Source organism: Manis javanica, chromosome 4 (assembly GCF_040802235.1).
Source record: "Manis javanica isolate MJ-LG chromosome 4, MJ_LKY, whole genome shotgun sequence".
Lineage (NCBI taxonomy): Eukaryota > Metazoa > Chordata > Mammalia > Pholidota > Manidae > Manis > Manis javanica.
Window position 1 is genome coordinate 177,748,726 of NC_133159.1, and position 15,700 is coordinate 177,764,425.

The 15,700-nt window shown below is 58.5% G+C and overlaps 1 protein-coding gene across 11 annotated transcripts in view; it reads left to right on the forward strand.

Moving 5' to 3' along the window:
* Positions 1–15,700, forward strand: part of TMEM94 (transmembrane protein 94) — a 32,920-nt gene extending 17,220 nt beyond the window's left edge. For 6 of the 11 annotated variants that reach the window (XM_036997127.2, XM_036997129.2, XM_073235911.1 and 3 more), the window contains 30 exons: positions 2,106–2,225; positions 2,571–2,698; positions 2,944–3,080; positions 4,545–4,747; positions 5,112–5,263; positions 5,602–5,704; positions 5,904–5,990; positions 6,244–6,360; positions 6,681–6,737; positions 7,042–7,146; positions 7,272–7,436; positions 7,650–7,856; positions 8,397–8,712; positions 8,979–9,152; positions 9,546–9,648; positions 9,768–9,985; positions 10,693–10,874; positions 10,963–11,101; positions 11,354–11,469; positions 11,590–11,689; positions 12,027–12,135; positions 12,352–12,541; positions 12,790–12,867; positions 13,150–13,235; positions 13,481–13,562; positions 13,823–13,971; positions 14,065–14,159; positions 14,266–14,359; positions 14,531–14,701; positions 14,859–15,700. In XM_036997127.2, the coding sequence (XP_036853022.2) occupies positions 2,106–2,225; positions 2,571–2,698; positions 2,944–3,080; positions 4,545–4,747; positions 5,112–5,263; positions 5,602–5,704; positions 5,904–5,990; positions 6,244–6,360; positions 6,681–6,737; positions 7,042–7,146; positions 7,272–7,436; positions 7,650–7,856; positions 8,397–8,712; positions 8,979–9,152; positions 9,546–9,648; positions 9,768–9,985; positions 10,693–10,874; positions 10,963–11,101; positions 11,354–11,469; positions 11,590–11,689; positions 12,027–12,135; positions 12,352–12,541; positions 12,790–12,867; positions 13,150–13,235; positions 13,481–13,562; positions 13,823–13,971; positions 14,065–14,159; positions 14,266–14,359; positions 14,531–14,701; positions 14,859–14,931 (4,056 nt within the window). In that variant the 3' untranslated portion in view covers positions 14,932–15,700. Of the gene's footprint in view, positions 1–2,063; positions 2,226–2,570; positions 2,699–2,943; positions 3,081–4,544; positions 4,748–5,111; positions 5,264–5,601; positions 5,705–5,903; positions 5,991–6,243; positions 6,361–6,680; positions 6,738–7,041; positions 7,147–7,271; positions 7,437–7,649; positions 7,857–8,396; positions 8,713–8,978; positions 9,153–9,545; positions 9,649–9,767; positions 9,986–10,692; positions 10,875–10,962; positions 11,102–11,353; positions 11,470–11,589; positions 11,690–12,026; positions 12,136–12,351; positions 12,542–12,789; positions 12,868–13,149; positions 13,236–13,480; positions 13,563–13,822; positions 13,972–14,064; positions 14,160–14,265; positions 14,360–14,530; positions 14,702–14,858 lie in introns of those variants that run through there. The other 5 variants (XM_036997128.2, XM_036997131.2, XM_073235914.1 and 2 more) reach the window with 4 other exon arrangements.

Consider the following 15,700-nt stretch of genomic DNA (forward strand, 5'->3'; position numbering starts at 1 on the left):
GACATGGAGACAGGCAGGGAGCAGGAATCTGGAATGTTGGTGGGCAAAGCTGGGGCAGAGCCTGGGAAGGCAGGTGTGCGGTGGTAGGAGTGAAAGGAGGAGGGCAGCGAGCCTGTGGTCAGAGCATCCTGGCTCAGCCACCTTGGCCAGGACTCAGCCAGAAGCTCCGAGTCCCTTTCCTGGCTCCCCAGGTCTGAGGCTTTGCTCCTCCTGCTCAGGAATTTCTCTGGGGGTAACTCAGGTGGCCATGGGAAAAAAACCCCTCTCCTGCGGCATTGGCTTCCCTAGGGGTGTCCTTTTTCCGAGGACCCCCCGAGCTGGGGACCTGTGAATCACATTCAACCTGGGAAAGGCCTTGCCTCCAGAGTTCTGATTCAGTAGGTCTGGTATAGGGTCCAGGCGTCCATGTTTTTAAGAGCTCCAGGTGTTTCCGCTACAGCTCCCGGGTCGAACGAAAATCCCTGGTTGAGATATCACTGGGGTCAGCAAAGCTACATGTGCATTCATTCATTCAGCAAGTATTCATTGAGGAGCTGCTATGTGCCAGGCACATCTTAGTGGCTCGGGGGAGGAGTGTGGAGATGGGAGAATTCGGTACCTGTTTTCAAGGAATTGGCAGTCTAGTGGAGAGCCAGACAAGTAAATCGACAATGACAATTCTCCGTGAGATGGCAGACTGTGACCCAGGCCACCCAGGGTGCTATTGGAGTACAAACCTCCCCCTGTTCAGCTGAGTCTTGAAGGAGAAGTAAGAGTTGTCTGGGGCAGGGAGTGTGTTCTCGGCCACATAATACACAAAGGTATTTGCACATGAGCTGGGAGTGTGTGGAATGGCAGGAAGGAGGCCGGAGAAGCTGGCACATCACAGATCATGTTCAAGAGTCTGGGCCTGATTTGAAAGGTAGTAGGGTCATGTGATCAGATGTGGAGGGGGCCCCCCCTCTGGCTGGAGTGTTTGTTAGTTTGGGAACAGGTAGCGATGAAGGTAGGGATGGGGTGGGAGGGTAGGGAGGGTGGGAGTGAGGGTAGGCCTGAGTGGGGTTTTCTGCCCTGGGTGATGGGGTGTGTGGTAGCTCAGGCAGAGTACTGCCTGTGGTGCAGGGGCGGGGGGCAAATTTGGGGTTTCTGGACAATCCAACTCCTAGGCACCTGTGACACAGCTATGAGGCAGTTAGTAGCTTCCAGATAATTGTCAGGCTAGAGGTAGAACTTACAAGTTCTATTGGTGGTGGGTGACTCCATGACCGTGGCTGAGGTCTCCCTGGAAACACACAGAGAGATATTGAGAAGATGTCTCGGGGGGACTGTGGGGTGGGTGGATGGGAAAGAACAGCCAGAACCAGAGAAGTGGAAAATAGGACAGAAGCTCGGGAACAGGGGCCTCAACAAGGAGAGGCCAGGCCAGGTCATACTGGACAATGTGACACCAGGGACCACTCTCATCTATACCTCGTTCTCCCATCCTCAGTGAGATGAGGGTCCGGTGTCACTGGTGCACAGTTCTCTCTGGGGAGCTGCTGTCTCCTGAGATTGTGTCCCTCCTGATGTAGTAGTATCGCAATATCCTCACTTTTATGAAATGGCAGCCGCAGAGGATGGTGGGACTTTTTTCTTAGTGCTTTTATGAGGGGCAAGGAAAACCTAGCATCTCTGTTATTCTCTCTGTTAAGTCTCCTCTACCCACTTGAAAATCATGTATTTTCTGGCCTGTGAAATCTGAAAGATAGCAGCAGAGAGGTTACTTGAGAGGTGAGTGGCTGGGAGACACTGATGGCTGCAGGTCAAGAGTTAAGGGAAGGCCCAGGGGACTCAACTGAGTCAAGTTAGAAAACACTGAGTATAGACAGTTTTGTGTCTGTTTTTGTTTTAAACTTGGCTTTGAAGAGTAGGGGACTGTGTACTCCAACATCTTTTAATCTGGTGGAGGTTTGCATGTGCTTACACCCTGAGGGACTGGGGCCAGGGGAGGAAGGAGAGGGGAGGAGTCAGGAGGAGCAGGGGAAGGGCCTGGGGATGTGGCAGGGGACGTGTCCAGTGGGCGACAGAGAGCCCTGTCTTGGCAGGGGCCTCCTGGGAGATGGTAAGCACCTCCTGCCTCCCTCCAGGGCGAGCCACCCTTGGCCCTGGGCCTGTCCACCAGGAAGGCCCTCAGCATCCTGAAGGAGCAGCTGGAGGCGGTCCTGGAAGGACACCTGAGAAAGCAGAAAAAACATCTTACGTGGAAGGTGAACCTTCTTCCCAGGGAGGCCAGGGCCTAGTTGGGATGGCAGAAGCTTGGGTGGGCATATTCTCAGTTCTGTGCCTCGCCCCATCACCCTGAATGGCATGACCCGACTACGGCATTGCCAAAACTCAGAAAGAAGCCAGGGTTCCCCTTCAGAGTAGTGTGCTGACCCCACTTGCTTCCGGAGCCCAAGGCTGGACCCCGAGACCAAAGCAGGGAGACAGAGGTGGCCACAGGGGCTGGGTCGGGTGGATGTGGGGGGACAGTGGGCAGGTTCTAGCAGAGGATCTCAGCAGCGTCGCATTTCTTTGTCCCCGCGTCTCCCTGTCCGGCCCCTGCCCCTCAGGAGATGTGGAGCAGCAGCTTCCTGCACCACGGTAACCGCTGCTCCTGCTTCCACTGGCCGGGGGCCTCGCTCATGCTGCTGGCTGTGCTCCTGCTGTTGGGCTGCTCCGGGAGCCAGCCGGCCGGCAGGTACGCAGCCACAGCCCCGGGGAGGCCTGTCCTGCTGTTCCCCCCGGGACAGCCCAGCGGAGAGCTGCCCCGTAGCTGGTGCCTCGGTTGTCTGGGAGTCCTCGGCCTCTTGGCTGGCTGGCGGCAGCACCAGCATGAGACGGTCTTTTTGCAGGGGCTCAGGGTGGTGGTGAGGTCTAGGGGCCTGGGTCGGCAGGGTTGGAGAGCCTCTGTCCCTGCCAGTACCCCTCCCCTCTTCCCACCAGCCACGGGGTGGAGCTGGTGAATGCCTCGGCGCTGTTCCTCTTGCTCATTCTCAACCTGGTCCTCATTGGGCGGCAAGATCAACTGAAGCGTCGGGAGGTAGAGCGGAGACTCCGAGGGATCATCGACCAAATCCAAGGTGGGACCAAGGCTCGGGCGTGTCAGGAGGGAAGAGATGCCCTGGGAACAGGGTGCCTAGCACATCGGTGTTGCCTGTGCTCAGTGTTCTGGGGCTCTTGGCATCAGGAGAGTTAGGGGGATGCCCTGCCCTCTTTGGAGCAGGACAGGAGAGCCGTGGACCAGCTGTGTGTACACAGGCAGTGGTCTGGGCAGGCAGAATGGCTAATGGCGGCCCGGTAGGCTTTTCAGTTTGCTAACATTGGGAGACTAACAGAGAAAACCCTCTCTTGGCAAGAGGACAGTTGAGGTTTTGTCTTCCAAGTCTGTTGTATCTGCTGGTCCTCTACCAGGGGGGTGGCCATGTGGACCAGAGAAGTTTGAGATACTTAAAAGAATTGGGGTCAGGGGCAGGGAGCCAGGTGCCCCAAAATGGAGCAGCCCAGATCCTAAAGGAGGGAACTGCTTAGATTGCTGCTAAGCCCTCCCTCTGTTCAGCTAGCATTTATTAAGCCCTGGCTATGGATTGAGGATTACATTAGGCTCTTTTGAGAGACACGTGGGACACATGGTCTTAGAAGAGAAGCGGCATCTACTCCCATGAAGCCTTTCTCCAGTGCTCTGGGCAGTGAGTTTAAATGCCAAGTGAGAACGCGCTGGTTCATCTGAAATGATTGGTTAATTGCGGCCACGTGCCTCGCTCTGGGAGTACCACACTGATTGAAGGAGTTGGGCGGTGCTCTCCGGGAGCTTAGTCTCCTTAGAACCGTCAGTGGCTCCTTCTTGCTCATTAAAGCCCACGTGGCCTCCCAGAACCTCTGGCACAGGCTCTGACCTTCTCTGGCTCCTGAACCTCACGTTGAAACTACTCACTAGTCTTAAACCCACTGCAGACTTCCCTGACCCTGTGCCTTTGTGCTGCGGTCCATCTAACCTGGGATGCTTCTCCCTCGTTCTTCTCCACCTGACAAAATCTTGCCCGTTCTTCAAGACCCATCTTAAATGTTCCCTTTTCCACAAAGCCATCTGTGATCGCCTCAGCTCTTCTGGGCCCCTGCGTTCTCTCCCAACTGACGCCTTTCCCAACACTCTTAGCACATTTGCCTTATTCGGAGTTATCCTCCCACATGTCTCATCTCCCCTTTTGGTTGTGGCTCCTCAAGAACAGGGACCATTTCATCTTAACCTTTGACCTCCCCTCCATCCAGCATACCCCTCAAAGCCTTCAACAATGTTTGTGAAATGTATTTGAATGGAACGGGGTACAAAGAAACGAGCTTCAGGTGCTCAGAGGAGGAGCAAGTGCCTGGGCCAGACTGGTTGGGAGTGGCTTCACGGGGGAGGTGACCTTGGAAGAGGGGAGGTACTGGAATGAATGATGTGTATTGATGCAGGACTTCCCGGAAGGGAAGAAGAGTAGACGAGCTTCGGGGTGTGCCTGATCTGGCTGTAGGTGAGGTCGTTTCCCTCTTTGTACCCTCCTCAGATGCCCTCAGGGATGGCAAGGAGATCAAGTGGTCAGATGCCATGTACCCAGACCTCCACATGCCCTTTGCACCATCCTGGTCACTGCACTGGGCCTACAGAGATGGACGTCTGGTCAACCTGCCAGTTAGCCTGTTGGTAGAAGGAGATATCATAGCTCTGAGGCCCGGCCAAGAATCGTTCGCCTCTCTGAGGGGGATTAAGGTAGTTCGAGGCTTTTCTCCTCCCCTGCTAAATGCTGTGGGAGCACCCACAAGCAATGGTGGGAGGGCCCCAGGGCTTAATTCTGCAGCTTCCTGGACAGCTCGTAGACTTCTTGGCAAAGGCTCTAGGAGACCAGAGAAGAGCTGGGACATCTTTCCCCTCCTTGTCCTGTTCTTTTCTTTGATCCTCAAGCAGCTTGGAGTCCAGTCCTGCAGGTTCCACCCCAGCTGGCTCTTTGCTAACCTGATGGTGCATGGTCCCCAACCCAAGGAGATGTCTCCACTTGGCTGGAATTGTCTAGGGAGAGTGGCTTCTGATAGGACCCTTTAATTACCCTCTCTCCCCTCCCCTCCATCACTGGCAGGATGATGAACACATTGTCTTGGAGCCTGGAGACCTGTTTCCCCCTTTCTCACCACCCCCCTCCCCCCGGGGAGAAGTGAAGAAAGGGCCACAGAACCCCCAGCAGCACCGGCTCTTCCGAGTCCTTGAGACCCCAGTGATTGACAACATCAGGTAGGGGTGCTCCCTGCCTTCCTCCTCCCCCCAACTTCTCCTCTTCCCCAATGCCTCCCATGAGCAGGGGGTGGGGTGATGGGGAAGGAGGCCCCGCAGGACTGGCATCTTGATAGATTCTTTAGGGTCGGTGAGGATTCTTAGACTGGGTGATCGCTCCCTCTCTGTGCTCTGAGGGCAGCTCTGGGGGCCTCCACGGGCCACGCTCCCAGGAACCACTCTGCTGGGGCTGGAGGTGGGAGGGAATTGCAGGCTCAGTGACTCACATAGAGGGTACAGGCTTCTGGCCTCTCCCCTGAGCAGGGCTTGCCTGAGTGCAGGGTCACCTCTTCCTGCAGATGGTGCCTGGACATGGCCCTGTCCCGCCCAGTCACCGCCCTGGACAACGAGAGGTTCACGGTGCAATGGGTGATGCTGCAGTATGCTGTGCCTGTGGTGCTGGTGCGTAAGGCGGGTGGCGGGGTCCGGGCAGGAGACGGGGCACCTCAGGGCCAGACTCAGTGAGTGTGTGAGTGAAGATAGGGGTCCTGGAGTGAGCTGGCCAGGCTGGGGCTGTGAGTGGGCAGGGCCAGGGAGCCCTAGAGCCTGGGTCCCTCTCTGCCAGTCAGGAGTCAGCCTGCACCTCTCCTGTCCCCAACAGGCTGGCTTCCTCATCACCAATGCCCTGCGCTTTGTGCTGAATGCACCCGGCGTCACGTCCTGGCAGTACACCCTCCTCCAGCTGCAGGTGAGGCCTGCCCTTCCCTCTGTTGTGCTTCTCTCTTTCCCTCATGGCGCCCTGAGTGTCCCTCCCTCTCTGAGGGCAGCCCAGCGTTCCCTCCAGCCTCAGCTAAGAAGGCCTGCTTCCCGTCCTCCCTTCTTGCCCAGGACAGCTGCCCCTTTCCACTCAGGGAGTGGCCTCAGGCCAGGAAAGCCCTTCCTCTGTCCCTGTCCCTCCCGTGCTCCTTGCAGAGCCTGCAGTGAGGTTTGCTCCTCCCCAGGTGAATGGCGTCCTGCCCATCCTGCCCCTGCTCTTTCCGGCCCTCTGGGTTCTGGCAACAGCCTGTGGAGAAGCCCGTGTCCTGGCCCAGATGAGCAAGGCCTCCCCCAGCTCCCTGGTAGGTGTTCCAAGGCATCTGGGGGACAGCAGGAACAAAAGGGGGGCATTGGCTGTGCTCACTAAATGGGCAGAAGCCCAGGCCCACTATGGGCCCAGTGCATGGGGAGGCCCCCAGCACCTCTCCCAGGGCTCTGCCCTGTCCGGGCAGAAGAGCCTCCAGGCCAGGTTCTGAGGGCGGGTGAGCATCCGTCCTGGCTCTCAGCAGACGGGGATTCGGGGCCTGCCTGGTACCCTTTACCAACGGTGATGGGAGCCTTGCTGGCGTGGGACTGGTGTGGCAGCTTCCTCCTGGAGGCTCACGCCCTCTTCTCCACGCAGCTGGCCAAGTTCTCAGAGGACACACTCAGCAGCTATACAGAAGCTGTCTCAACTCAGGTACACACACCTGGGAGGGATTCTGCCCCAGGCCCCTGTAGCCACCAACCTAAGCTCCCTTAGGCCCCTTCCAGAACCCTGGGAGTTCCCTACTTTATGGCCTTCAAACCTCCAGCAGGCTCTTGGAGTCCCCCTTCCACCCATCTTGCATGGGCACCGAGTCACTGCCCTGCCCAGACAAATGTCTTTCTACCCCAGCTTCCTGGTGCCCCCTGAACTGTTTTCCATGTTAGGCCCAGAGGCTAGCTCCAGGGAAATACAGCAGAGCCCCAAACAGCCTTGCAGACTGTTTGTCTCCCACCAGGAAATGCTGCGCTGCATTTGGGGCCACTTCTTGCGGGTGATCCGGGGGACATCGCCAACCCTGAGCCACAGCTCCAGCTTGCTGCACAGCCTGGGCTCAGTCACGGTGAGCGTGGGCCCCAAGGAAGGGCCGGGTTTCAGCAGGTCTATGCCAGGTGCCTGTCTGCCACTTAAATGGCCCCTGGCAGGTTGGGGAATGCCAAGCCCCAGCCAATCCCCATATCCCTATAGGTTCTGTGCTGTGTGGACAAGCAGGGGATCCTGTCATGGCCAAACCCCAGCCCAGAGACCGTGCTGTTCTTCAGCGGGAAGGTGGAGCCCCCACACAGCAGCCACGAGGACCTAACAGATGACCTGTCCGCCCACTCCTTCTGCCACCCGGAGGTAGAGGAGGAGGTACGGCTGGCTCCCAGGGCCCAGCTCCGGGCTGAGCTGGTGGCCTCAGGGAGGGTGAGGCGAGGAGGGAGAAGAAGGGCTCCCGGCACCATTAGGGTCTGCTTCTGAGCAGTTCAGGTGGAGCCACCAGACAAGGCAGGGAGGGGACACAACTGCCCTGCCCCTCAGCCATTGGGACCCTGGTGCAAGGCCTGCGCTCCTTGTTCTCCTCAGCCCCATGAACGGGACACCCTCCTGGCTGCCTCCCTGAACACTGGCCTGCACCTTCCCAGTGAGCAGGAGCATGGTGACTGGCCTGGCGATGGTCCCAAGCCCCCTGAACCCTACTCTCACCACAAAGCACACGGCCGTAGCAAACACCCCTCTGGCTCCAACGTGAGCTTCAGCAGGGACACAGAGGGCGGTGAAGAGCCCGGCAAGGTGAGAGGAGAGAGGGGAGGGCAGTCACTTCATCAGCCACAGGGCGTCCTGCCTCCCCCACCAGAGGGGTCCGTGTGGCCCAGCCCAGCCTGGGCAGCTGGAGCCGAAGGCACAGACGCCAGGGCCTCCGTTGTCAGGCCTCCAGCCTGGCCAGGCAGGGCTGCCTCCTGAGGCCTCACCCAGGGCTCTTCCGTGAAGTAGGCCCTTTGCTGCTTTCCAGGTCTTGCCCATGGTAATTCGTTGGGACACGGCCCTTCTTCCCAGTCACGACCTTCCAAGACAGACCACCAGTGGCTCCCTCTCCAGTACTTTCCTCTGGCTGAACACGAGCCTCTGTTATTTCCTCCTTGGCCTGGTCACCTCTTCCTAGGCATGGCCAGTGCTATGGCGTAAATAGTAGAGCCCAGGAAGGATGGGAGAGAGGTTCAGGGAGGGACTGTGAGAGGGTGCCCTAGCATATCTGCTGGGAGGGGCCTTATCTTGGCCAGCCCCTCGCCCCGCCCAGGCTGAGGTGCACTTTTTCCTCCACATTTCCTCCAGACCCAGCGTGGGCTTGACAGTGAGCCCTCCGAGGCAGAGGACTTTGTGTGTGACTACCACTTGGAGATGCTTAGCCTGTCTCAGGACCAGCAGAACCCCTCCTGCATTCAGTTCGATGACTCCAACTGGCAGCTCCATCTCACCTCCCTCAAGCCCCTGGGCCTCAACGTGCTGCTGAACCTGTGTAACCCTAGTGTCACCGAGCGGCTGTGCCGGTTCTCAGACCACCTGTGCAACATCGCCCTGCAGGAGAGCCACAGCGCTGTACTCCCCGTGCATGTGCCCTGGGGCCTCTGCGAGCTCGCCCGCCTCATTGGTGCGCAGCCTCTGGCCACTGGCTCCAAACAGACCAGTCCTGGGCATGGCACTTGGCAGAAGCACTGTCAACCCTTTTAGCTTCTGATTGTCCCTATAACCAGACACTGCTGTTTGACACCACTTCGTAATCTGGGAAAATAATGGGTGGTAGGATGAACAGGTAGAAGGAACCAGCCTGCCTGGATTCTCTCCATGTGGGGTGGGAAGTGTAGGTGGTAAGGACTTCCTCCCAGATGCCCTGAGTTATCATCCCTTATCCTGCAGGCTTTACTCCTGGGGCCAAGGAACTCTTCAAGCAGGAGAACCACCTTGCACTCTACCGCCTCCCCAGTGCTGAGATGGTGAAGGAAACCTCACTGGGAAGGCTCTCCTGTGTCACCAAGCGGCGCCCGCCTCTCAGCCATATGATCAGCCTTTTTATCAAGGACACCACCACCAGTGAGTCCCCCATGCTTCTGGCCCACATCAGGCCAAACCTTCCAGGAGCTTGGTGGGTTGGGACACTTTTTAGGTAATCTCTTTTTAGGAAGGGCTGGGCAGATGAGCACTAGACTGCTTCCCAAAACCTCAAATGTGGTAGGGATTGGATCTGGGGACCAGGGCCAGGATGGTCATGGCCACAGACGTTGGGATTGAACGATGGGCAACTTAGTGCCTGCACTACAAGCCCAGCAATGTTCCACACAGGCTTGCTACCATGAGGCCTGGAGAGTTCCCATCCCCACCAGGGGCTCCATAGCACCCTTGTCAAGGATGGCAGTGTATTACCGGGGTAGGAGTGACGGGAGTGGTGGCTTGGGGCACTCATGGTTTTTCTGCCCCCAAACTCAGGCACAGAACAGATGCTGTCCCATGGCACAGCTGATGTGGTCTTGGAGGCCTGCACAGACTTCTGGGATGGAGCCGACATCTACCCTCTTTCGGGTTCTGACCGGTGGGTGGAAGCATGCATGAGGGGCAATGGCAGGTAGCTCTGGCAGTCTGTCTGCCAGGCTCACAGCACGGGGGCATCCCAGGGCCACTTACCTCACTTCTGCCCTGCTTCCCTGGCAGAAAGAAAGTGCTGGATTTCTACCAGCGAGCCTGCCTGTCTGGTTACTGCTCTGCCTTTGCCTACAAGCCCATGAGCTGTGCCCTGTCCTCTCAGCTCAATGGCAAGTGCATCGAGCTGGTGCAGGCGCCTGGCCAGAGCAGCATCTTCACCATGTGTGAGCTGCCCAGCACCATCCCCATCAAACTCGGCACCCGCCACAACAGCTGGAGTTCTGACGGTACTGGGCAAGGCCATTCCATTCCGGGCCAGGAGTGGGAAGGACTTCTGGGGGGCCATGGAGTTGATCATAGCAGAGGGGACAGTGGGCACAGCCCTGGACCTGGAACGCTGTGGTGGCACTCACTATCTGGTGATGTGGGCAAGTCCTCCAGGCCTCATGTATAACCTGGTGCCTCCTCTGCCCTCCTCATGGGGTTCTTGTGGCGCTCCAGGGGGATAATGAACTTTCTTTGGAGGTTATAAAGCAGCAACAGCAGCATTTAACAGGGTACTGGCCTTATGCTAATCAGACAAAAGGCCAGGTTACAAACCCTGCTGGAACAGAGGGACTGAGAGCCACCCCCCAACTCCCAACTCCGGCAACACACAGCCTCATGGTGTCTTTTGACCCAAGTAACTGAACTGAAGCCATTGCTAAGGGCGGGGCCAGCCCCCTAGCCCTCGACCTGGGCTGGGCTCTGATGTTACTCCTTAGAATCATCACTGGACTGATGAGTACCTTTCATTGTCTTTTCTCCCGTGTCTGTTGGTTCCTCTATGTGTCTTGGCTGTGTGCATGCGTGCTTGCGTGTTTGTGTATGTGTGTGTGCGTGTGCGTGTGCGTGTGCGTGTGTGGGTGTGGGTGTGTGTGTGGCCTGGGCTGCCTCCTGGAATCTGCTGGTTCCTGGGTGTCCTGGCTGGGTTTGTGCCTTGTGCCACCTGAAGAAGGGATCGGGGAGGTACTGGAGAAGGAAGACTGCATGCAGGCCCTGAGCGGCCAGATCTTCATGGGCATGGTGTCCTCCCAGTACCAGGCCCGGCTGGATGTTGTGCGCCTCATTGATGGGCTGGTCAATGCCTGCATCCGCTTCGTGTACTTCTCTTTGGAAGATGAACTCAAAAGCAAGGTGGGGAGAGCAATCCCCCTATGTTGTCACTGACCCTTTTTCCCACAGGCTTTTGGGCCCACTGTTCATTGCCATCTGCCTTTTGCAGGTGTTTGCAGAAAAGATGGGCCTGGAGACAGGCTGGAACTGCCACATCTCCCTTACGCCCAATGGTGACATGCCTGACTCTGAGATCCCCCCCTCCAGCCCCAGCCACGCTGGCTCCCTGCATGATGACCTGAATCAGGGTGAGGGCAAAGTTTGCAGAGGGATGGGGTGGGCATGGGCAGTTCCTCTGCCTTGGAGCTACAGCTAGGAAGAGCCTCCATGGATTATCCTGATGACCCCCTTCCCTTGGAAAATGGTTCTGATCCCCCTGTGGCACCGACAGTTGACAGAGGAGAGGAGACCTGGACGCAGGAAGTTCTGTGCTACCTGCAGGGCAAGAACAGCCCCCAGGGGCCAGCCCCAAGGTGAGGGACAGGCTTTTGTCCCTACAGTGTCCCGAGATGATGCAGAAGGGCTCCTTCTGATGGAGGAGGAGGGTCACTCGGATCTCATCAGCTTCCAACCTACAGACAGTGACCTCCCCAGTTTCCTGGAGGACTGCAACCGGGTATGATGGGGGCTGTGCTCCCATGCCCCCAGAAGGGGCTGAATGTTGGGTCCAGAGAAGGGAGGGAGGAGAGACCGTTTTCTCCCACCCTGAGGCCACTGGTCTCTCTCCTTTCTCCAGGCCAAGCTGCCCCGGGGCATCTACCAGGTGCGGCCCCACCTGCAGAACATTGACAATGTGCCTCTGCTGGTACCCCTCTTCACCGACTGTACCCCTGAGAGTGAGTGCTACAGTCATGGCTACTTGGGCAGCCTGGCCCTACCTCAGAGCATCCAGGGTCTGGATGCCCCGTGAGCTCTGGAGGGGATGTTGGTTTCCCAGGCAGATGGTGGGGGAACCTGGGCCAGATGAGCTGGGGAGTCTAGTGGGCGTGCCCATCCTCAGGGGTCAGAAGTGACACTAGTTACATGATATTCAGGCTCTGGGGTAAGAATGTCCCGAAGATGGGCCCTTCGGCTTCCCTTTGGCTCCTGTTCCCCTTCTGAGGGTCTCTGCCCAGAGCTCCCCATGGGGCTCTACTTGCCTGACTCTCATGCCACCTGACTCTGTCCCCTCAGCCATGTGCGAGATGATCAAGATCATGCAGGAGTATGGGGAGGTGACCTGCTGCCTGGGCAGCTCTGCAAACTTGCGGAACAGCTGCCTTTTCCTTCAGAGTGACATCAGGTCAGGATAACTAGAGCTGGTGCCAGCCTCTTCCTCCCAGAGACCTCGGGCCCAGACTTGCGTGGGCTTGGGGTGTATTTCATGACTGATTTTGTCCTGGTTGGGACCAAAGGACTGGGGCATGGTGGGGAGAAGAGGGAGCAGGTGCTTGCTCAGTCTGTGGAGGGCATCTTCATGGAGCATAGCTCAGGACCACACTTCCCCTGCGCTGAACAGCATTGCTCTGGATCCTCTGTACCCATCCCGCTGCTCCTGGGAGACGTTTGGCTACGCCACCAGCACCAGCATGGCCCAGGCCTCTGACGGCCTTTCTCCCCTGCGGCTCTCCGGGCAGCTCAACAGTCTGCCCTGCTCCCTGGCCTTCCGCCAGGAGGAGACCATCAGCATCATCCGGCTTATCGAGCAGGTGGGGGCATGGACAGGTAGAGGGGGCAGGGGTCCGGGGACTGCCTAGGGTGGGGAGTAGAGACATAGGGGACCCATGTGGGCTCCCAAGGGCCGGTTCACCACCAAGTGAAGCTCCCCAAGGCAGTTCAGTTGTCTCCCCTGCCTCCTGGCAGGACTGGGGCATCTGGCTCTTGGCTGAGGCTTGTCAGCTATGGGGACCGAGAGAAGTCAGAAGGGCACAGCCAGTCTGTCCCCCCCGGTCCCTAGGCCCGGCACGCCACCTACGGCGTCCGCAAGTGCTTCCTCTTCCTGCTGCAGTGCCAGCTGACTCTCGTGGTCATCCAGGTGAGGTGGGGCCCGCACAGACCTGGCTCCCTGCCCTCCTTCCTCCAAGGGCCAGCTGAGAGTCTGAGGTGGGGGCTGGGCCGACACAGCGCAGCCCAGGGGCCCTCAGAAACCATGGGCTTTCAGAGAGGACCCCCTTGGCAAAACAGCATGCCCTCCAGCCCTGCTCCGCTCAGCCAGGATGTGAGCACCTGTCTGGGCCCAGGGTGAGGCAGCCCTGGGGCTCCCGGCAGCCTGCCTCGTGCCAGAATCTAATCATGCTTCTGGGTTTTCCTGCTCCAGTTCCTCTCCTGCCTAGTCCAGCTGCCACCACTGCTGAGCACCACCGATATCCTGTGGCTGTCCTGTTTTTGCTACCCTCTGCTCAGGTGAGAGGCTGTGCTGTTCCTCTGTGCCCAGTCAGGCAGGGTCAGGGTGTCCCCGAGCATCCCCGGGAGCCCAGGCTCTGGGAGGCCTGCTCAGTGCTCACCTGCCCTGGCACAGGAGGCACCAGGGGCTCTCCTTGTCTTATTCCATCTTCTGCCCTAAGTTCTGACTCCTGAAAGACTTGCCATGTGGGACTGGGGGACAGAGGGCCATAGTCGCTGCCCTTTGTGCTATCTCTACCTTTCAGCATGTCTCTGCTGGGGAAGCCCCCCCATAGCTCCATCATGTCTATGGCCACGGGGAAGAACCTTCAGTCCATCCCCAGGAAGGTGAGCAGGGGGGAGTCCTGTGAGCCTGGGCCTTCCCCAGGGGAGAGTGTGCAGGGGGTGAGCCTTGCGGGAGGGAGCAACCCTCCATCAGAACGTCCCGGCTCAAAGGAGAGGTGGTGGTCGTGGGCCGGGGGAGACCCTCCCTTGGGCAGGCAGTCCCTGCGCGTCGTCCCCCACCTGCCCGTTTACTGAAGAGCCCGCCGAATCCGTGCTCCAGAGGGCCCCGGGCCCCGGGTGGCGTGCCTGCCTTCTTCCCGCAGACCCAGCACTACTTCCTGCTCTGCTTCTTGCTCAAATTCAGCCTGACCGTCAGCTCTTGCCTCGTGTGCTTCGGCTTCACGCTGCAGAGCTTCTGCGACAGCTCCCGGGCCCGCAACCTCACCAACTGCTCCTCCATCATGCTGCGCAGGTGGGTTCCCCTCCCCTGACCCCGGGCTGCCCCCAAACCCAGCCCATTTTCCTGGGGCCCGGAGGACGCTGAGCCCACACCTTGCTTTGGCAGCCACGCCGACGCTGCTCCAGCCTGGTTTGAAGACTTTGCCAACGGGCTGCTGTCGGCTCAGAAGCTCGCTGCCGCCCTGACCATCCTGCACACGGGTGAGGGGCTCCCGGGAAGGGGCCGATGGTGGTGGTGAAGTGCCCCTGGAGTGAGGCATGGGGCTGGAGAAAGTCTGACACCCCCTATGGACCCTATTTCCTCCAGTCTTCATTTCCATCACCCACGTGCATCGCACCAAGCCTCTGTGGAGAAAGAGCCCCTTGACGAACCGCTGGTGGGCTGTAACCGTGCCTGTGGTGTGAGTATTGCTTGGAGGGAGGGTGGGAGGAGGGGGAGGGGGCTTGGGCAGGTATGACTGACTGAAGGGTGGGATTTGGGCCAGGGGTTGAGTGGTGCCCTGTTGGTACTAAGGGAAGCAGGGAAGGAAGCAAGAAGAGCCATGTTCACGCCAGGCTGCCACCTCCTGCAGGCTGCTGGGGCAGGTGGTCCAGACGGTGGTGGACCTGCAGCTGTGGACGCACAGGGATAGCCATGTCCACTTTGGCCTGGAGGATGTACCTCTGCTCACGTGGCTTCTGGGATGCCTTTCCCTGGTCCTTGTGGTGGTCACCAATGAGATCGTGAAGCTGCATGAGATTCGGTGAGCCGCCAGCAGGGCACCCTCCCCGGGCTCAGGCATGTTCGCTAAGCCTTTGACATCCTGGGCCCCATCCCCCCACCTGCTGCCCATCCCTCCCCTCTGGGGTCCCGCCCTGGGGGACTGCTCTAACCTAGACTTCACTCTCCTGCCCCACCAGAGTCCGGGTACGCTACCAGAAGCGACAGAAGCTGCAGTTTGAAACTAAGCTGGGCATGAACTCTCCCTTCTGAGCTGTTGGTCACAGAGGCTGTCATTGCCCTGGTCCCTGGAGCTAAAGCCAGACCCATTGCTGAATCTGGGCAGTTGGTATCATGAATGTTTCAGGGCTTGCCCTTGTGCTCTGTGGCACTGGGGGCCCAGCTCCCAGTGTCAAACCCAGCTGTTGTGAATCCCTTGTCTTCCTATAGAGGAGCTGAGAGCTGTGGCCTTAGCATCAGGGCAGTCCTGGTTTTGAATGTATGACCTCATGTGCTTAGTGAGGGGCCCTTGGTCCCCTCCCTGTACCTGTGGGCTGCCCTCCTTCAGGGTCCCATAACCCAGTGACCTCTGCTCTTGTGTCTCCTGTCAGCCATGAACCTGTGGGGCCAGGGTTCAGCCTTTTTTGGAAGAGCAGGGGCAGCAGCGGTGGGAGGTCTGGACAGCCAAGGTTGCTGTTAGTGAAGGCAGAGGTAGCCGCTCTTCCTCCCTATGCCCACCGCATCCTGTCTTCCTGGGGCGAGGGCCTGGGTGTGGCCAAGGACTTTCCCTCCCTCCCTCTTTGGGGAGCCTCCCACTCAGACCCGAAGACAAAGAGCCCTGGCCTTGCTCTGGCACCTCTCTGTGTGCCTGTCAAGCTGGCCTAGGGAGTCAGTCTTGGGGACATGGCCCAGGGCAACATTTAGCCCCCTGCCCTAGCTCTGTGAGAATGTTTTTACTGGTGTATATTTTTTACTGGAAATGAGCCTTTTAGGAATGAATGTAGACTGGTTTGTATTAAAACTTACAAATTGCTTAAGAAAA